The sequence below is a fragment of the Suillus paluster genome (assembly GCF_016628075.1).
Source record: "Suillus paluster strain FC165 chromosome Unknown EDB91scaffold_9, whole genome shotgun sequence".
NCBI lineage: Eukaryota > Fungi > Basidiomycota > Agaricomycetes > Boletales > Suillaceae > Suillus > Suillus paluster.
The window spans coordinates 829889-846356 of NW_024537569.1; the positions used below are offsets into that span (position 1 = coordinate 829889).

General features: G+C 50.6%; 5 protein-coding genes across 5 annotated transcripts; 3 read left to right on the forward strand and 2 right to left on the reverse strand.

Moving 5' to 3' along the window:
- Positions 1-2008: 2008 nt before the first annotated feature.
- Positions 2009-3178, forward strand: EDB91DRAFT_1315298 (uncharacterized protein; the record flags this gene model as incomplete). The annotated part of the gene is made up of 2 exons (XM_041325160.1): positions 2009-2229; positions 2277-3178. The coding sequence occupies 2 exons, from the start codon at positions 2009-2011 to the stop codon at positions 2707-2709; spliced, it is 654 nt and encodes a 217-aa protein (XP_041180805.1). The 3' UTR covers positions 2710-3178.
- Positions 3179-3641: 463 nt separating this feature from the next.
- Positions 3642-4663, forward strand: EDB91DRAFT_1245186 (uncharacterized protein; the record flags this gene model as incomplete). The annotated part of the gene is made up of 7 exons (XM_041322507.1): positions 3642-3668; positions 3726-3873; positions 3937-3982; positions 4034-4341; positions 4400-4457; positions 4506-4537; positions 4599-4663. The coding sequence occupies 7 exons, from the start codon at positions 3642-3644 to the stop codon at positions 4661-4663; spliced, it is 684 nt and encodes a 227-aa protein (XP_041180806.1).
- Positions 4664-4797: 134 nt separating this feature from the next.
- Positions 4798-5337, reverse strand: EDB91DRAFT_881551 (uncharacterized protein). Its single transcript, XM_041328702.1, has 3 exons — positions 5195-5337; positions 5071-5137; positions 4798-5014 (listed from the first exon to the last, which is right to left on the reverse strand). The coding sequence occupies exons 1-3, from the start codon at positions 5233-5235 to the stop codon at positions 4847-4849; spliced, it is 276 nt and encodes a 91-aa protein (XP_041180807.1). The 5' UTR covers positions 5236-5337; the 3' UTR covers positions 4798-4846.
- A 1818-nt stretch (positions 5338-7155) lies between these two features.
- On the forward strand, positions 7156-8963 carry EDB91DRAFT_1344975 (uncharacterized protein; the record flags this gene model as incomplete). Its single annotated transcript, XM_041325830.1, has 1 exon — positions 7156-8963. The coding sequence occupies one exon, from the start codon at positions 7156-7158 to the stop codon at positions 8776-8778; it is 1623 nt and encodes a 540-aa protein (XP_041180808.1). The 3' UTR covers positions 8779-8963.
- Positions 8964-9162: 199 nt separating this feature from the next.
- Positions 9163-9453, reverse strand: EDB91DRAFT_1047851 (uncharacterized protein; the record flags this gene model as incomplete). Its single annotated transcript, XM_041313348.1, has 1 exon — positions 9163-9453. A coding segment is annotated over one exon (291 nt), but the record flags the coding sequence as incomplete, so codon positions are not given.
- Positions 9454-16468: the final 7015 nt, after the last annotated feature.

Consider the following 16468-nt stretch of genomic DNA (forward strand, 5'->3'; position numbering starts at 1 on the left):
TTTGCATAGTCTCCGCTAAAATGAAGCGATACATGTCATACAACAAGTTTTCGCGATCGGCGGGATCGCGGGACGTGACAGCATCGAAGGACTCATTTGGAGAAGATCCCGGAGGGGGTGATTCAATGCATTCGCAAGCAAGACGTGCCCACTCGAAAAGGCCATCCGCTTTCCTAGCGAGGACTGCAAATTCCCTACTCCCAAAACCCGGAAGCCCCTCCAGCTTCTTCGACACATAAGCGTAGATGTCACCCTCCGCAGTGGTTAGTGGGATGTCGTCCATAGACATCCGTCGGATATGCTGAGCGCTAGAAAAGGCACCATCAATGTCGCGAAGCGGACGAGAGGTAATAATAATCCGAATGTTCTTTGGGAGCTGTGTGATCTGGGGAATAGCTGAGTCCTGAAGTTTACTGGCAAGAATGCGGAGAATGTGGCTTCGTGTCTTGGGTGCACCACTCTCGTCCAGTGCGTCGATCACGATCACGATAGGGTCAACGGTTGACTCGGTGAGTTTCCCTAGCGGTTCTATAAGAAGTTTCTGCCACTGCTGGACGACATCCAGTGTAGTCTTCAGCGCACTGTCATTTTGAACAGCATCCGCCAACGCTTGTCTCATCTCCGGATGATGGTCAGCAAGGTCGCGCGCGATCGTGGAGAAAACCTTTTCATGGCGATGGTCGGCCTCTCTGTCCCGGTCGAAGGAGTAACAAGAACCAAGCCCCCCCTCGTCGATGAACGAACTAGCGATCGTATGAGCAATTGCTGATTTACCTGTCCCAGCAGGGCCAGATAACCACAGCACCCGCGGCACATCGTCTCCGTCGCTCTTGATCCATCCCATAATCTGGGAGAGAATTTCTGTGCGGGTCCCTGGTAGGCATCGTTTCCTGGTATCTCGTCCAGCGCCCGCTGCATACGTCATACCACTGAGGTCGACTTCATTACCTGAAGTGGCGTGAATGGATGTCGAATCAGAAGTACGTTCCAATTCTTACCCGTACGGTGATCGAGTTTTGGTCTGCCAGATCAAGAGGGATGTTTGTTAAAAGGGGTCATAAACAACGTTTGAATGACCCACCGTTTGGCATTTGAGGTGATCTGACTCGAAGATGTCTCTCTGTCAGTCTCCAGGGACTGCGAGCGAAGACTACAATATTGGTCAATTGCTAGCGGCATGGGCTATTTTGCGGTCCATACCGCTTGTTCGAGTTGTCTTTAACTGAACGCTGCATATATGTTGAATTGTGATTCTATTTATTCTGATTCAAAGCGTGTCGTGGTATCGCGCAATTTGTACACATGCCTTCAAAATTTGTCAAACCAAACTATGGATAATGGGAGAGTGTGTCAATCTTGTCAAAGGTCGCTCACTGTGACGAGAGAGAGGGCAGACTGCGCAAAAGACACAGTAGAACAACAGCAGAGTAAGTAGTTGAACAGCGGTGCACGTGTTCCCAACATGCTCCAAGTGTTTTTCAACTCCCGCCACAGCTTTACGTACATACTTCCCTCTCAAACTCATATGTCCCTTAGCGGGGGCTTTATCAGCCTCGAAGTTTAGGCAGATCCGGGCGCAACCTACGGTGAGTAGTAGTTAAAACATTATCGTGACATGGTCAAAGTTTCGCTTGAACAGAAGCACCAACTGATACCTCTGCCACGTCTGCTTCGTCCTTCCCTTTGTAAAGTTAAAATGCATCCGACGGCCCAGCGTTAAAGCTCCGGCCCATTAGCTGCTCCCAGTACTCCGTGATATTGTTGAGTCTTGTCGCTCCTATTCACTCGTAGTGCGTGCCTGTCTTCTAGCAACTGTGCCGTCTCACCTTCATCCCCATCCTTAGCCTCTTCCTACTCGCCCTCTCCCTCAACGTCCCAGACACTCGATTTCGCAAGGCAACCATCCCTGACCTCCGTACCACTGCCCCGCACCTTTAAGCTCCTGGGTTGGATGGCATCATGACAGGGGACGGATGGAAATAAAATCGTTCCTGCTCAGCTATCCTGAATGTCTCATACAGCTTTCAATCAGATGCGATATCTCTCACTGTGTTATCGCTGCGTGGCTACACCTCCGATAGCTCACGTTCTAGCTGGGCTTCAGAAGCATTACCACTGTATCTCTCCACGTTCCCCAGCCCTCACTCACCTGTATATCTCATGCGAGGGTGTGGGCATTTTCACATCTTTCCTCCGCGCTGCTCAGACGCTCAGAATGGATTCTGATACGTATCCCTTTGGATACCTTGATTTCAACACGATTCAGATCAATTTAGCACAGCCAGCAGCTGGTCCGAACTCCTCAGCATTCTCGCCTGCATTAAGTTAGAGTACATCATTCTCAGTGAGAGGTGTCACCCACGGTACATACAGCTGCGCCACACCCATCATTCTCCACCCCCTCCTCGCACGCCTGCAAACCTCACGACCCTCAACATCTATCCCGCCCACACCATGTCCATCGCGCTTCCTGACGCCGACACTCTCACGCTCGCTCGCGCATGTCCACACCTCTACTTCCTTGACTTAGAGATGGATGCACAACACGCCCGTATCCCTGGTGCCATGGGTATCATCGTAAGACACTGTCATGAACTGTACGAGGGCTCGCTCCGCTTGGACGCGCGACTCGATGCGCTTGGCGCGGCACCTATGAACGACGACCAAGTGGATCTGCCACCCACCTCACGCCCACGACGCTGGACTTAACGCCCATCATACTTAGCAACGCGGCTTGCGGCAATCGAAAGATCGGTGGGCGGGTCGTACTACGAGTGGATGCGTGAGCTAGGGGATTTTAGGGCGAGGTGGAAGAATGTGTCAGAAGTCTTGTCGGAAATGCCTCAAGATGGACGATAACTGATGGTTTTTGTTCTAGTAAATGGGTGCGCAGGCGGTATCGGGTCGATAGGTGGATGCATGTGGGTGAGGCGAAACGGTATCGACAATGTGATGATTGTCGTGCATGTGGTGTTTCGGCAATTCAGACATTGTTCCTGTGCCAAGCATGTAGACAGTTTTGTCAAGATGTTTGTGCTCTGCGTCATTTTCCAGGGTTCTTGGATATAACTATGGTCGTCCCTCGCCACAATGTTCCATGAGGACGCGAATAGAAACAGCTAGGGTAAACTACATGGTACCATCAAGAACTGCCAAAATAGCCACGTAGGGCGACTACAGTGCACACCCGTTCGCAGAGGCTCGGCCCGAAAAATCATCTGCTGGCAATCAAGCAAAACAGTGTTCGTTTGATTCTCACCCAACCATCGCACGACAGCGCGCTGGCGTCTCCCATCGATACCTATTACTACTCGTCACTCGAATGACGTAGGGTCGTGTATATAAATATACACAAATGTATAGTCGACACTGTCAGTTCTGCAACCCTGGATGGCATTTACATGCGAGCCTCGAACGCTTCATACGGAAGGGGTCGCCCTCCAAGAGGACAAAGACTCAGTGACATTGGAAGGTGGTCGGGCTGCTTGGGCCACTGCTTTTGGATCGTAAGAAAACTCAAATTTGGATCGAGAAGCTGGTTCTTACTCGAAGTTCTACTTAGGTTCCTTGTACAGTTTTGCGGGTTGGGGTGAGTCGTGTGCTGGCGTTGCCAAGGAATGGCTCTGTGACTGAAGATTAATATGCCTCTTCATTTGGTGTCTATGAAGGTAAGTTGCGGCAGATGAAAGTGAGCCTGGAACATTGAACATTTTATTGCCCTCGAGACTTCTATATCCAGCATTACCTCACAAATTAGACATCATCTGCTATACCATTTGATGATGTTCAATAACTTCCTGGATGGTCCTGTTGGCTTCACCAATGGCGTCCGTGCAAGCGCAGGGTTCGTCAGCGCACTCCTTTTAATTGCATGTCTGTGCATGCGAACTCGCCTTGATCCACCGACGACACCGGTGAACTAGTACATTGCGGCAGCTAGAAAGTGTCTTCGTGGTGTACCGTTTACTCTTATGGTGGCAGGGTGAGACCTGTAATACACCTTCTCGCATTCCTCCACATAACTATCCTGCAGGGACTTCCTCTTCCAGATCGGCCTCTTCTACCCGGCATACTTCATTCAACTCGACTCCATCAAGCATGGCATAAATGTCGCCTTTTCATCTCACTCTGTGGGCGCCAGCACTGCACAAGCGATTTTAAATGCATCCAGTTTGATAGGACGAGTCACATCATGGTTTATTGCGCTGTTCACAGGGGTTCCGAACTTAGCCATCATCGCGACAATGTCGTGCAGTGTGCTCATTTTGGGCATGATTGGGTTGAATAGCTTGGCCAGCATCGTTGTGCTTGCCGTGCTTCATGGCTATTTTGAAGGGCTGTGTAAGTAATTTTTTTCCATCGGGGTGAAAAGTTTCTGACAGTTCGTTTAATTATGTAGTTGTTGCGATAACGTCTCCACTGATGGCTACTTTAATGCCAGACCTCTCTGAGCTTGGGTGCGTGGTTTCAATTCGGAGGTGCGAACAATCTGATTTGGATCATAGCGCGCGGATGGGCATCGCTGTCTTCATTGGTGGTGGGTACTATCAGATTACAATTAATTCTATGTTAATTCACGCGCGATCACTGTACCAAAGCGAAAGCAGAAACGACTCACTGTCGCAACATGTTCCGTCTTCCAGGATCATCGGGAGATGGTTAAGTCCAGCAGGTCCATCTGACATTGTGGTGAGCAGGCTATTGGTATAAGGCGCAAAGGGTCAGTCATGTGGTTGAATCCCAGATGCGATGCGAACGACTTGCATCATCCACGACCTTTGAACGACATGAATAACTTGGACAGCATGGCCCGCCGTGCGGGTTGGAGGCCCCGCAAAGGATGTTTTTACCCAGGCATGCACTGACAGACATAGATGTTGTCAAAGCAACAACAATAGCGAGGAGGGATGAGAAACGCATGACTTGTGCTAGGCAATATGAGAGTGGGATCTCGGTAGGAACACGGCTTGCTTTTATGTCCTAGAATTTTTCTCTCTCGAAGTACTTGGCAGTTCTATCAGGATGGATGGTTAAGCCTGGCGAATTTCAGACAGAGGGTACAAGGAGAACCTGTGACAGGGTCGGCGGATAAACAATCCAGAACACAAACAATATTCTCTCGAAGTACTTGGCAGTTCTATCAAGATGGTCAGCTTACCTGGCGGAAATTTCAGCCTTACCACGGCGTTCTTACTGGTAAGTACCTTGCGAAGATACCTGCGGACAGAATCTCATAGACGACCCTTGAGGTTAGTTTACAAGTTCTTGAACAAGTTAGTCAACCGCTCCGCTGGAAGCGCCTGACAATCTAATCGAGCGTCTGAAACCAGCTTCGCAAAGCCTACAACGACAAGCACGGCCATTAAGGTCTGCTCAGCCAGACGAATGTTCTGGGCGACTTGACTGAACGCACGGCCATTCGGATATAGTCTTGAGAGTACTACTGTGGATTGGATGAGATCGTCATTGACCATGTGACCAAATCCACGGCGTTCGTCATAGCAGATGGAATCTGTGCTGTTTGAATCAAGGAGGACTTGAGATGGAAGTTGAACATTGACGATGTCAGGCAGTTTGCGCATCCACCACAGGTGGTCTGTGTCGATGTTTGGTATGAGGCAATGAATCCAATTTCCCTCGGCAACGACATATGGAGAGGAGTATGTGGAAGTAACTGTGGCGATACATCGCTGCCCGGTGGTGGGAGAGGTTGATATTGGTGGGGGTAAGGTGTGCAGAAAAGGTATGGTACAGGGATGCAGAGCTGGCTAGATGATGATCTATGCGGTTGATGAAGTTGGTGTATGACGAAGAAACAACGTATTGCTTTGTCATGCATTTATCGGATGTTCGATGGATAATTACAGCTGCCAGGAAGTGGAGGCCACCGGGAGTCTGCAGCTGGACGACATGTTCAAGGGCGCATCAACCAAGCATATACAAATAAAGATACTAATAACCCAATCGGCCTGAGTCGATAGCTTAAGGTTCCAGCGTCCATCGATGATGGCGGGCACCCATCGTTTAAGTATCTTCTGCGCAGACATGCAACAGCCGCTATCTATCCTCACAGAATGTCATTATGGTCACAAGTCAGGCGAAGCTACAGAAACGCGTGGCTCAAGAAAATTTTCATAACGTAGACTTTTGCTTCATCACAAGTAAACCAAGGCTCGTCAGATGAAACATCATAATCATAATCCCGCTTTGCTCATGCTTCGATCACAGAACTCGCACAGGAAAGGGTTCTTCTTTCATCAAGTATTGTCGTAACTATTGGTGCATCTTGAGTCTATCATATTTGAGATGGAAGAAGGAGCCAGACGCTGTTCGGCCATTCAAAGGTAAGCACGTCCATTGTTTTTCTCTGGCACGCCAATACATATGATGCAGTACCGTAGTTTCTGGCCGTATTCTTCCCGGCTGCTGCCGCCTTCCGTAGTTCTCGATCTACAGCCCTAGCATTCCCCTCCCTCAATTAATAACCTCGCTCAGTTCTTGTCACCCCCTTCCTGAAACCAGCCAACGGTGACGGCGACACACCACCGCTACAATACTACCAGTTTGGTCTTCCACGGCACATATCACACGTGTTCCCCACCTGTTTATATTCTAGGTACTACCTTGTCGGCATCGCCTGCTGCCCAGGGTATCTGGTTATGAGCTCGTCCTGAGGACGGAGAGGTTGATGGGACCGTTGTGACAGTGATGAGTGATTGGAAGCGGTAGGGATAAGGCGTACTGGTCTTTGAATAATCTTGTCATGACGGTGTTTCGTCACTCGTGCAATACGTGGTTGATATATGTATGAGAGTGCGATGACCAGATATCAAAATATGAGGCAACACAAGCCGTCACACTGTGAGGGATGATAGTAAATTTGAGCTCCCGACCCTAGTCTCCCTTGACCATCGTTCGTTCAAGTTGCCCGGCATCCTCGCACCAAAGTGTTGACCTTCAATAATATTATGTACAAGATTAGTCACATCAAGTACGCGAGGATGAGAAAACAACGACTTGCAATAAACTTGAATCTTCCAGTCTCAACCCAACATCTGACTCGTATCTGCTCTTGACATGCACCGCTGTCTTCGCCTGACTGAGATCCTCGAAGAGATATGCCATTTTCTGTTCAATTCCGTAACAGTGCTTAAGATGATAAACACAATATTCTACTCACTGCCTGAACTCTCACCACTTGCATCTCCGGTGATTCAAGATCGACGGTCTGTCCTCAACTTCGCACTCACCTGCCGTGCATTTCGCGCTCCAGCACTCAATGTGCTTTATTCCCACCTAAATGAAATTGGGCCTCTTATTAAGGCCCTGCCTGATGAACTGGTTCATTTGCGCGAACCTTCCCCGGTGACACCAGAACAGTTCCACTCGTTGGTCCCCTACGCTACACGCGTCAAGATCCTCTCCAAGTCTTATGGTCACGATGACACTGCGTATGAACTTCTCGTTGCAAGTGCGCCTAAAGATACTCTACTCTTTCCCAAGCTGCGCTCGCTCACATGGTGGGATTGCTGTCTCACATCCATCCCAGCCCTCAGGCTCTTCCTATCCACTCTCGAGTCCCTTTCCCTTCACCTCTCAGACACTTCATTTCTCAAGGCCATCATCCCTGACCTCCACATCACCGCCCCTTACCTCAAAGCCCTTGCCTTCGTAGGCTTCGTTGAAACAACCGAGGACAGCCCCTCGGAAATCGAGTCGCTCCTGCTCAGCTATTCTGAGGGTCTTACAAAGTTTTCATTCACATGCTACGATATCCCAAGCCACTTGCTCGATGTTATCGCTGCATGGCCACGTCTCCGATGGCTCACCCTCGAGCTGAGTTACGAAAGCATCCCCCCTGTACCTCTCCATATACCTCAGCCCTTTCAGGCACTCAATCACTTGCATATCTCATGCGATGATCTGGGCCTTTTCATGTCTTTCCTCCGCGCATTCCGAATACTCCGGATGGATTCTGATACGTGTTCCTTTGGATCTCCCAACCTCAAAACAATTCAGATAAACGCACTAGGCTGTAGCTCAGCCAACATCTGGTCTGAACTCCTCATCCTTCTCACCCGCATAACGCTAGAGCATATCATTGTCACCGATGGGTGTCGCGATCAGCACACCGAGCTGCACTGCCACATAGAAGTCTCAGCCTTTGAGTTCTGCTCCCTCCTCACGCATCCTACCGCCCTCGTAGACCTCAGGACACTTGTCCTCTCTCCCAACCACGCTTCGTCCATTGCACTCAACAACGCGGATATCCTCACGCTTGCTCGTACATGCCCGTACCTCGAAATCCTTGACCTAGGGATGTCCAACACGTCTGTATCCCTCTGTACTCTAGGCGTCCTTGTGAGGCGCTGCCGCGAGTTACGCAAGGTCTTCCTTTGTGTGGACGCGCGGCTCGATTCCCTCGCAATAACGCTTCCGAATAACGATGATGACAATGATCAAGTGTGTTTGCAACCCAACACGCGGTTGTACACACTGGATATTGGGGACTCGCCCATTGCGTGCGAGGGTCCCTTAGACCCACCAACTGCACCAGACCTAATGAGGTCGATCCCACGGTTCCTGCACTCGATGGCGCCAGGGCTTCAGGCCATCGTGACTACAAGTGGGATGGGCCGGGCCGGCCGGTACAAGTCGGAGTGTGGGGAATATGAACGGAGATGGGAGGTGGTATCAGACGCTTTGGCGGCAATGGCAAAAGATGCGAACTATAAAGTCGAGGGTAATGACATGTTTTATTTTCGTGGGCTGTGTTAGATGGTTGAATGGGGTTTGAGATTGTGTCGGCTCACCAGGTGTGTGCGCGAGGGGATGCAGTTTTGGTTTAAGATTGAGATGATTGTAGTATTTCACGGGTAACAAAAGCTACACACATCTTGTCGTACTCGCTTGCTGTTCTTTGCGTATACTACTAGTACTTTTCAAATGTCCATGCCTTCGATCCTCTGCATAGTAAGCATGAAGATTCGAGTTTACAATTGTGGTAGTTTGCTTTCCCGTGTAAGTTAACCGACATAATGCAAATGCCGAGGGGGATTGTTTTACGCGGGCACTGTCAAGGTATGAGAGGGCATCCAGGAAATGGGAAGTCCGCGTCGAGTCCGTGCAGACCCCACACAGACTTCCCAATCCCCAGACTTTCTAGCCTGACTGCGCTGAAGGGAGAACATCCGACAAGTAGACGATTGTGAGAGCCGACTGACGATACCAAACAAACATGGAGTTGACCGATCGTTGGAGCTCAACGTTGTTATTCTGATCAATGCAACATGTATTGCTCCAAGCCCAGTAATGCCCTGCATCACGAGCGATTTTGCAGAATGTCTGCAACTTCACCGCAGTTCCGACTGGATCCAAATCATACACGACCTTGTCCTGAACGTCGTGTAGCAGGAGCTCCTTGCTTTCCCATCTATGCGATAATATAGCCCAACCGAAATGCTTCGCAACCACTTCTTCGATGGGTTCCGGTTTGGATGGGCAGGTGCGTCACCGATGAAGACAAAATCTCTTTGTGCTCCGAATGCGGTCTAGTCACAGTGCTGTTTATACTGGTGAGAAATACCCCTTTTGAAAGACTATAGTCAGTGACTCAGAGTACATAGCCAACGTTAATATAGGGGTTTGCACTGTCTGCTCGATCGAAGCGGACGTTCGACAAATGGAGTGTCGTATATCAACTTTGTCTCGTCTCCGGCCATGTAAGCCAGTTAGCACGAGTTACACCCACTCGGGCGACTCATGATAGGGGGCTTAAATGTCGACTGGAGCGAGGAGTTGACTCGATACCGACCCAGAGCTTGATCAATATCTGAGTCTCACCGATTTGATGGCCCTTAACCGTTACGCCAAAAGGCAGTGATAATGAAAGCTCATGCTTCATGATCTCGGACAGTATTTATACTGATTATGGGAACTCAGGTAAGCCACCGGGGCTTACATCCGCGTAGGTATCGCACATTTTCGTGATGCGTGGATGTTCTTCTTCATTTGGCCTACGACACATGTCGAAGCGGATGCTCGACAACTGAAGCGTTGTATATCAACGTTGTATCACTCGGGCGAGAGAAAAATGCACCAGGGGCCTCAATTGTCGAGTGGAACGAGGAGGTGTCTACCGGGCCAGTGCTTGATGTATCGTCATAGGAAGTGCAAGGAGGAGAATTTGAACCCACCGACAACATCAGTGCGAGTGAGTTTCTCGCATTTATTTCCTCGCGTCTCATACACGTTTGCGCACATCATTCTCGCGGTACTCTCGTCCTCGTATTGTACTGTACATTATGAACTCCACATTTGTTCCGGTGACCTGGTTCTCAGTGTTCTGAGATGTTAAGTCGTGTGTGGCACTGTCACCATAACTTTCTGTTGCTACAAGCCGCTATGAGCAGGCGCCAATATGGTCCATGTTACTTGGACGCACAAACCAGCAGGGGCATGATGAGTATCACTTTGTCCACTGAATCACTTGGAAGAACATGTGGTCTATGCTGGAGATAAAATATGTCACGAATAAATATGCTCGATATCACAGTGTATCTGACATCTCCACAAGCCAATTGCTGGAATAAGATCATCGTTATCAAGAGCTAGAAGTATCGGTTTGATTAACTGCGAAGGACGGAAAAGGGTAGAGACTCACTCAGCTCGGCAATTCTGCCAGTGTTGCCCATGAGCCATGCGGCTCAAATCCAGTTCAACACACCCCCTGGGTATCATCAATGCAGTCCGTGGATCAAAACATACTGCCACCTCTCGGAAAGCGGGTGGCACCCAGAGTAGGTTCTGCCCACGTCCGGGACCTAAGACCCATCCATCGTCTCTCACAAAAGAGGTGGCTCGCCAGGATGAAGCAAAGGTTTCGGAGGTCTCATGGACGAAGTCGATAGAGTTCAACAGTAATGGGATCGAATAGGAGGAGCGAATGAAGTCATTAGTGGAGGTGGTAGTTGTCTCGGTATTAGTAACACAAGCTTGGTCTGATAACGCCAGACTGTTGTCACGGATTCGCCAGTTAGATTTCAACAGTAGCCGGATTGAATTGAATGAGAATCGAGTGAAGTCATTGGTCAAAGTGGTAGATTCTTCGTCAGGAAATACTGGCTTCGAGTTCCAATACTCCGAGTCATACTCCAAGTCTCCATCCTCCGAGTTGGAGTCGGAGTCTCCATAGTAATCCGAGTCCCCGTACTCCGAGTCCGCGAACTCCTGATGCGGCTGCCCAACTGCTGCATACCAGACTCGGACAGTACAATCTTTCGAACCAGTCGCAATGCGAGTCCCATCCGGTGAGAAAGATACTGAGTAAACTGACCCAGTGTGCCCCCGCAAGGGCTCACCGACTGGCTGCCCTGTCGCTGCATCCCACAGCCTGACAGTGTTATCTTCCGAACCAGTTACGATGCGAGTCCCGTCCGGCGAGAACGAGACTGAGAGAACTGACTGAGAGTGCCCCCGCAATGGCCCACCGACTGGTTGCCCCGTTGCTGCATCCCACAGCCGGACAGTGTTATCACAAGCACCACTTGCAATGCGAGTCCCATCCGGCGAGAACGAGACTGAGAAAACCGAAGAAGTGTGCCCCCGCAAGGGTTCACCAACTGGCTGCCCTGTGGCTACATCCCACAGCCGGACAGTTTTATCGAAAGAACCAGTGGCAATGCGGGTCCCGTCTGGCGAGAAAGAGACTGAGACAACTAGGTAAGTGTGCCCCCTCAAGGGTTGACCAACTGGTTGCCCCGTCGCTACATCCCATAGCCGGATAGTGTTGTCACAAGACCCAGTTGCAATGCGAGTGCCATCCGGCGAGAACGAGACCGAGTCAACTGAAGAAGTATGCCCCCGTAAGGGCTCACCAACTGGCTGCCCTGTGGCTGCATCCCACAGCCGGACAGTTCGATCCGAAGAACCAGTTGCAATGCGAGTTCCATCCGGCGAGAATGAGACCGAGCGAATCCAATCTGTGTGCCCCCACAAGGGCTCACCAACAGGCTGCCCCGTCGCTGCATCCCACAGCCAGACAGTCTCATCCTCTGATGCAGTCGCGATACGAGTCCCATCCGGCGAGAAAGATATTGATGTAATTGACCTAGTGTGCCCCCGCAAGGGCTCACCAACTGGCTGCCCTTTCACTGCCCACAGCCGGACAGTCTTATCCCTTGATCCAGTTGCGATGCGAGTCCCATCCGGCGAGAATGAGAGTGAGTTAACCCAATCTGTATGCCCCCGCAATGGCTGACCAACTGGCTGCCCTGTGGCGACATCCCACAGCCGGACAGTCTTATCCAAAGAACCAGTTGCGATGCGAGTCCCATCCGGCGAGAAAGAGACTGAGCTAACAAAAGAAGTGTGGCCCCGCAAGGGCTCACCAACAGGCTTCCCTGTGGTTGCATCCCACAGTCGGACAGTGGAATCCTCTGATCCAGTTGCGATGCAAGTCCCATCCGGCGAAAACGAGGTTGAAGTAACATCACGGGCGTGCCCCCGCAAAGTCTCACCAACTGGCTGCCCTGTGACTGCATCCCACAGCCGTGCAGTCTTATCATCTGACCCAGACGCAATGCGAGTACCATCCGGCGAGAATGAGACTGAGTTAACACGTCCAGTATGCCCCCTTAAGGGCTGACCAACTGGCTGCCCTGTTGCTGCATCCCACAGCCTGACAGTCCTATCCCAAGAACCAGTCGCGATGCGAGTCCCGTCCGGCGAGAACGAGACTGAATGAACTGAGTCAGTGTGCCCCTGCAAGGGCTCACCAACTGGCTGCCCTGTTGCTGTATCCCACAGCCGGACAGTCTCATCTCCGGAACTAATCACGATGCGAGTCCCGTCCGGCGAGAACGAGACTGAGGTAACTAGATAGTGCCGCAAGGGCTCGCCGACTAGCAGCCCCGTCGCTGCATCCCACAGCCGGACCCCATCCTCCGATCCAGACGCGATGCGAGTCCCATCGGGCGAGAACAAGGCTGAGGTAACATCATCAGTGTGCCCCCTGAGCACAGTCTGAAAAGTCGGCCAGTTCATATCACGTCCAGAGGCTAGACGAAGAATATTCGGAAATTTGGCAGCGAATTTGGTAGATATCAGAGAGTTGACTGGTGAGAATGGCAGGGCTGATACATAAAGATGTGGCGTGCTGAGTGAAATGATGTCCCCAAAGAGTTGAATGAACCTCTGCACGTCCACTGCACTCGAACATACATCTTTGAATCCGGAATCGTTCTGTGGTTGCGCGTTAGCACTTTATTTTATGTTCAGTAATTGCATACTCACCTTCAGCCGTTGAATAATGAGAGCAAGGGCGGCAACTGTGCCGCTGAATACGTCGAGAAGTCCAAGTAACTCGATCCAGAACAGCAGTCGCTCGTGGTCGAAGAACAATTTGACATCCTTCGCGAGCTCTGTGTCGAAGGCTGTCGCTTGTACGTGCGCAGCCCAAAATCGAGAGGAATAGGACAGGTGTGGGGGAATGCTTTCAATTCGTTCTCGCAGCCCAGTAACTTCAGAATTGGGGAGGTACGAAGATTTGATATCGCAGAAATTAAAGCGAAGACCGTGTTCCATCACTCGAAGCGACGCAAAAGCAAGGGAGCGTTGCGCCTCCACTACGTCGATGAAGAATTCTTTACTGCATGATTGGTCGGTCAGGAAATCGCGGAAGGATGTATGAAGGGGTCGGATGGGGGAAGATGAGTTGGTGGTGCCGCTGAGGAGGGATCCCATGTGTTCTACAATGACTTCCACTTTGTAATGCTCGTTTTTGTCTGGAAAATGATCTCGCATGGCGTTCAGGGTCTCCAAACGGAGGGGTTCAGCTGCGCCAAGTATTTGTCCCATCACAGAACGAAATCTTGCTAGCTGTTTGTGCCGAGATGCGGATGTATCCTTTGGCATGATCTCTGCCAAAATGAAGCGATACATATCATACAACAAGTTTTCGCGCTCGGCAGGATCGCAGGACATCACGGCATTGAAGGACTCGTTTGGAGATAAGCCGAGAGCAGGTGCTTCGATGTATTCGCAAGCAAGACGTGCCCACTCGAAAACGCCATCCGCTATCTTAGCGAGGGCTGCAAAGTCTCTGCTCCCCAAACCTGGAAGTCCCTCCAGCTTCTTCGACACGTAAGCGTAGATGTCGCCCTCCGCAGTGGTTAGGTGGGATGTCGTCCATAGACATCCGTCGGATATGCTGAGCGCCAGCAAAGGCACTATCAATGTCGCGAAGCGGACGAGAGGTAATAATAATCCGAATGTTCTTTGGGAGCTGTGTGATCTGGGGAATAGCTTGAGTCCTGAAGTTTATTGGCAAGAATATGGAGAATGTGGCTTCGTGTCTTGGGTGCACCACTCTCGTCCAGTGCGTCGATCACGATCACGATAGGGTCAACGGTTGACTCAGTGAGCTTCCCTAGCGGTTCTATAAGAAGTTTCTGCCACTGCTGGACGACATCCAGTGTAGTCTTCAGCGCACTGTCATTTTGAACAGCATCCGCCAACGCTTGTCTCATCTCCGGATGATGGTCAGCAAGGTCGCGCGCGATCGTGGAGAAAACCTTTTCATGGCGATGGTCGGCGTCTCTGTCCCGGTCGAAGGAGTAACAAGAACCAAGCCCTCCCTCATCGATGAACGAACTAGGCGATCGTATGAGCAATTGCTGATTTACCTGTCCCAGCAGGGCCAGATAACCACAGCACCCGCGGCACATCATCTCCGTCAGCTCTTGATCCATCCCATGATCTGGGAGAGAATTTCTGTGCGGGTCCCTGGTAGGCATCGTTTCCTAGTATCTCGTCCAGCGCCCGCTGCATACGTCATACCACTGAGGTCGACTTCATTACCTGAAGTAGGCGTGAATGGATGTCGAATCAAGAAGTACGTTCCAATTCTTACCCGTACGGTGATCGAGTTTTGGTCTGCCAGATCAAGAGGGATGTTTGTTAAAAGGGAGCCATAGACAACGTTTGAATGGACCCACCGTTTGGCATTTGAGGTGATCTGACTCGAAGATGTCTCTCTGTCAGTCTCCAGGGACTGCGAGCGAAGACTACAATATTGGTCAATTGCTAGCGGCATGGGCTATTTTGCGGTCCATACCGCTTGTTCGAGTTGTCTTTAACTGAACGCTGCATATATGTTGAATTGTAATTCTATTTATTCTGATTCAAAGCGTGTCGTGGTATCGCGCAATTTGTACACATGCCTTCAAAATTTGTCAAACCAAACTATGGATAATGGGAGAGTGTATCAATCTTGTCAAAGGTCGCTCACTGTGACGAGAGAGAGGGGGACAAGGGCAGACTGAGAAAAGACACAGTAGAACAACAGCAGAGTACTAAGTAGTTGAACAGCAGTGCACGTGTTCCCAACGTGTTCCAAAGTGTTTTTCAGCTCCCGCCACAGCTTTACGTACATACTTTCCTCTCAGACTCGTATGTCCCTCAGCGGGTCTTATCAGCCTCGAAGCTTAGGTAGATCCGGGAGCAACCTACGGTGAGTAGTAGTTAGAACGTCATAGTCTTGTTTCCATCCCTCTGACATGTTTCTCGATCAAAGCGCAGCAATGCGCTTGCTCGTGACATGGTCAAAGTTTCGCTTGAACAGAACCAGACGGTTAGGTTAGTCCACGTGCAAGTAATCCTCTCCTTTGTAAAGTTCAAACGCATCCGACGGCCCAGCGTTAAATCCCGGGCCCATTAGCTGCTCCCAGTACTCAGTGATATTGCTGAGTCTTGTCGCTCCCATGCACTTCTAGTACGTGCCTGTCTTCTAGTAACTGTGCCGTCTCACCTCCATCCCCATCCTACCTGCCCTCTCCCTCAACGTCCCAGACACTCGATTTTGCAAGGCAACCATCCCTGACCTCCGTACCACTGCCTCGCACCTTTAAGCTCCTGGGTTGGATGGCATCATGACAGGGAACGGATGGAAATAAAATCGTTCCTGCTCAGCTATCCTGAAGGTCTCTTACAGCTTTCGATCAGATGCGATATCTCTCACTGAATTATTGCTGCGTGGCCACGCCTCCAATAACTCACATTCTAGCTGGGCTTCAAAAGCATTACCACTGTATCTCTCCACGTGCCCCAGCCCTCACTCACCTGTATATCTCATGCGAGGGTGTGGGCATTTTCACATCTTTCCTCCGCGCTATTCAGATGCTCAGGATGGATTCTGATACGTATCCCTTTGGATACCCCAATTTTAACACAATTCAGAACAATTCAGCACAGCCAGCAGCTGATCCGAACTCCTCAGCATTCTCGCCTGCATTAAGCTAGAGTATATTATTCCCAGTGAGAGGTGTCACCCACGGTACATACAACTAAGCCACACCCATCATTCCCCACCCCCTCCTCGCACGCCTGCAAACCTCACGACCCTCGTCATCTATCCCGCCCACACCATGTCCATCGCGCTTCCTGACGCCGACACTCTCACGCTCGCTCG

Bases quoted from the DNA above. Each gene is read 5' to 3' on its own strand.
- EDB91DRAFT_881551 (XM_041328702.1), bottom strand. From the start codon at position 5,235: ATGAGATTCTGTCCGCAGGTATCTTCGCAAGGTACTTACCA. The intron at 5,138-5,194 runs GTAAGAACGCCG...CCATCTTGATAG, and splicing joins TCTTCGCAAGGTACTTACCA to AACTGCCAAGTACTTCGAGA. The intron at 5,015-5,070 runs GTTCTCCTTGTA...CCATCCTGATAG, and splicing joins ATCCGCCGACCCTGTCACAG to AACTGCCAAGTACTTCGAGA.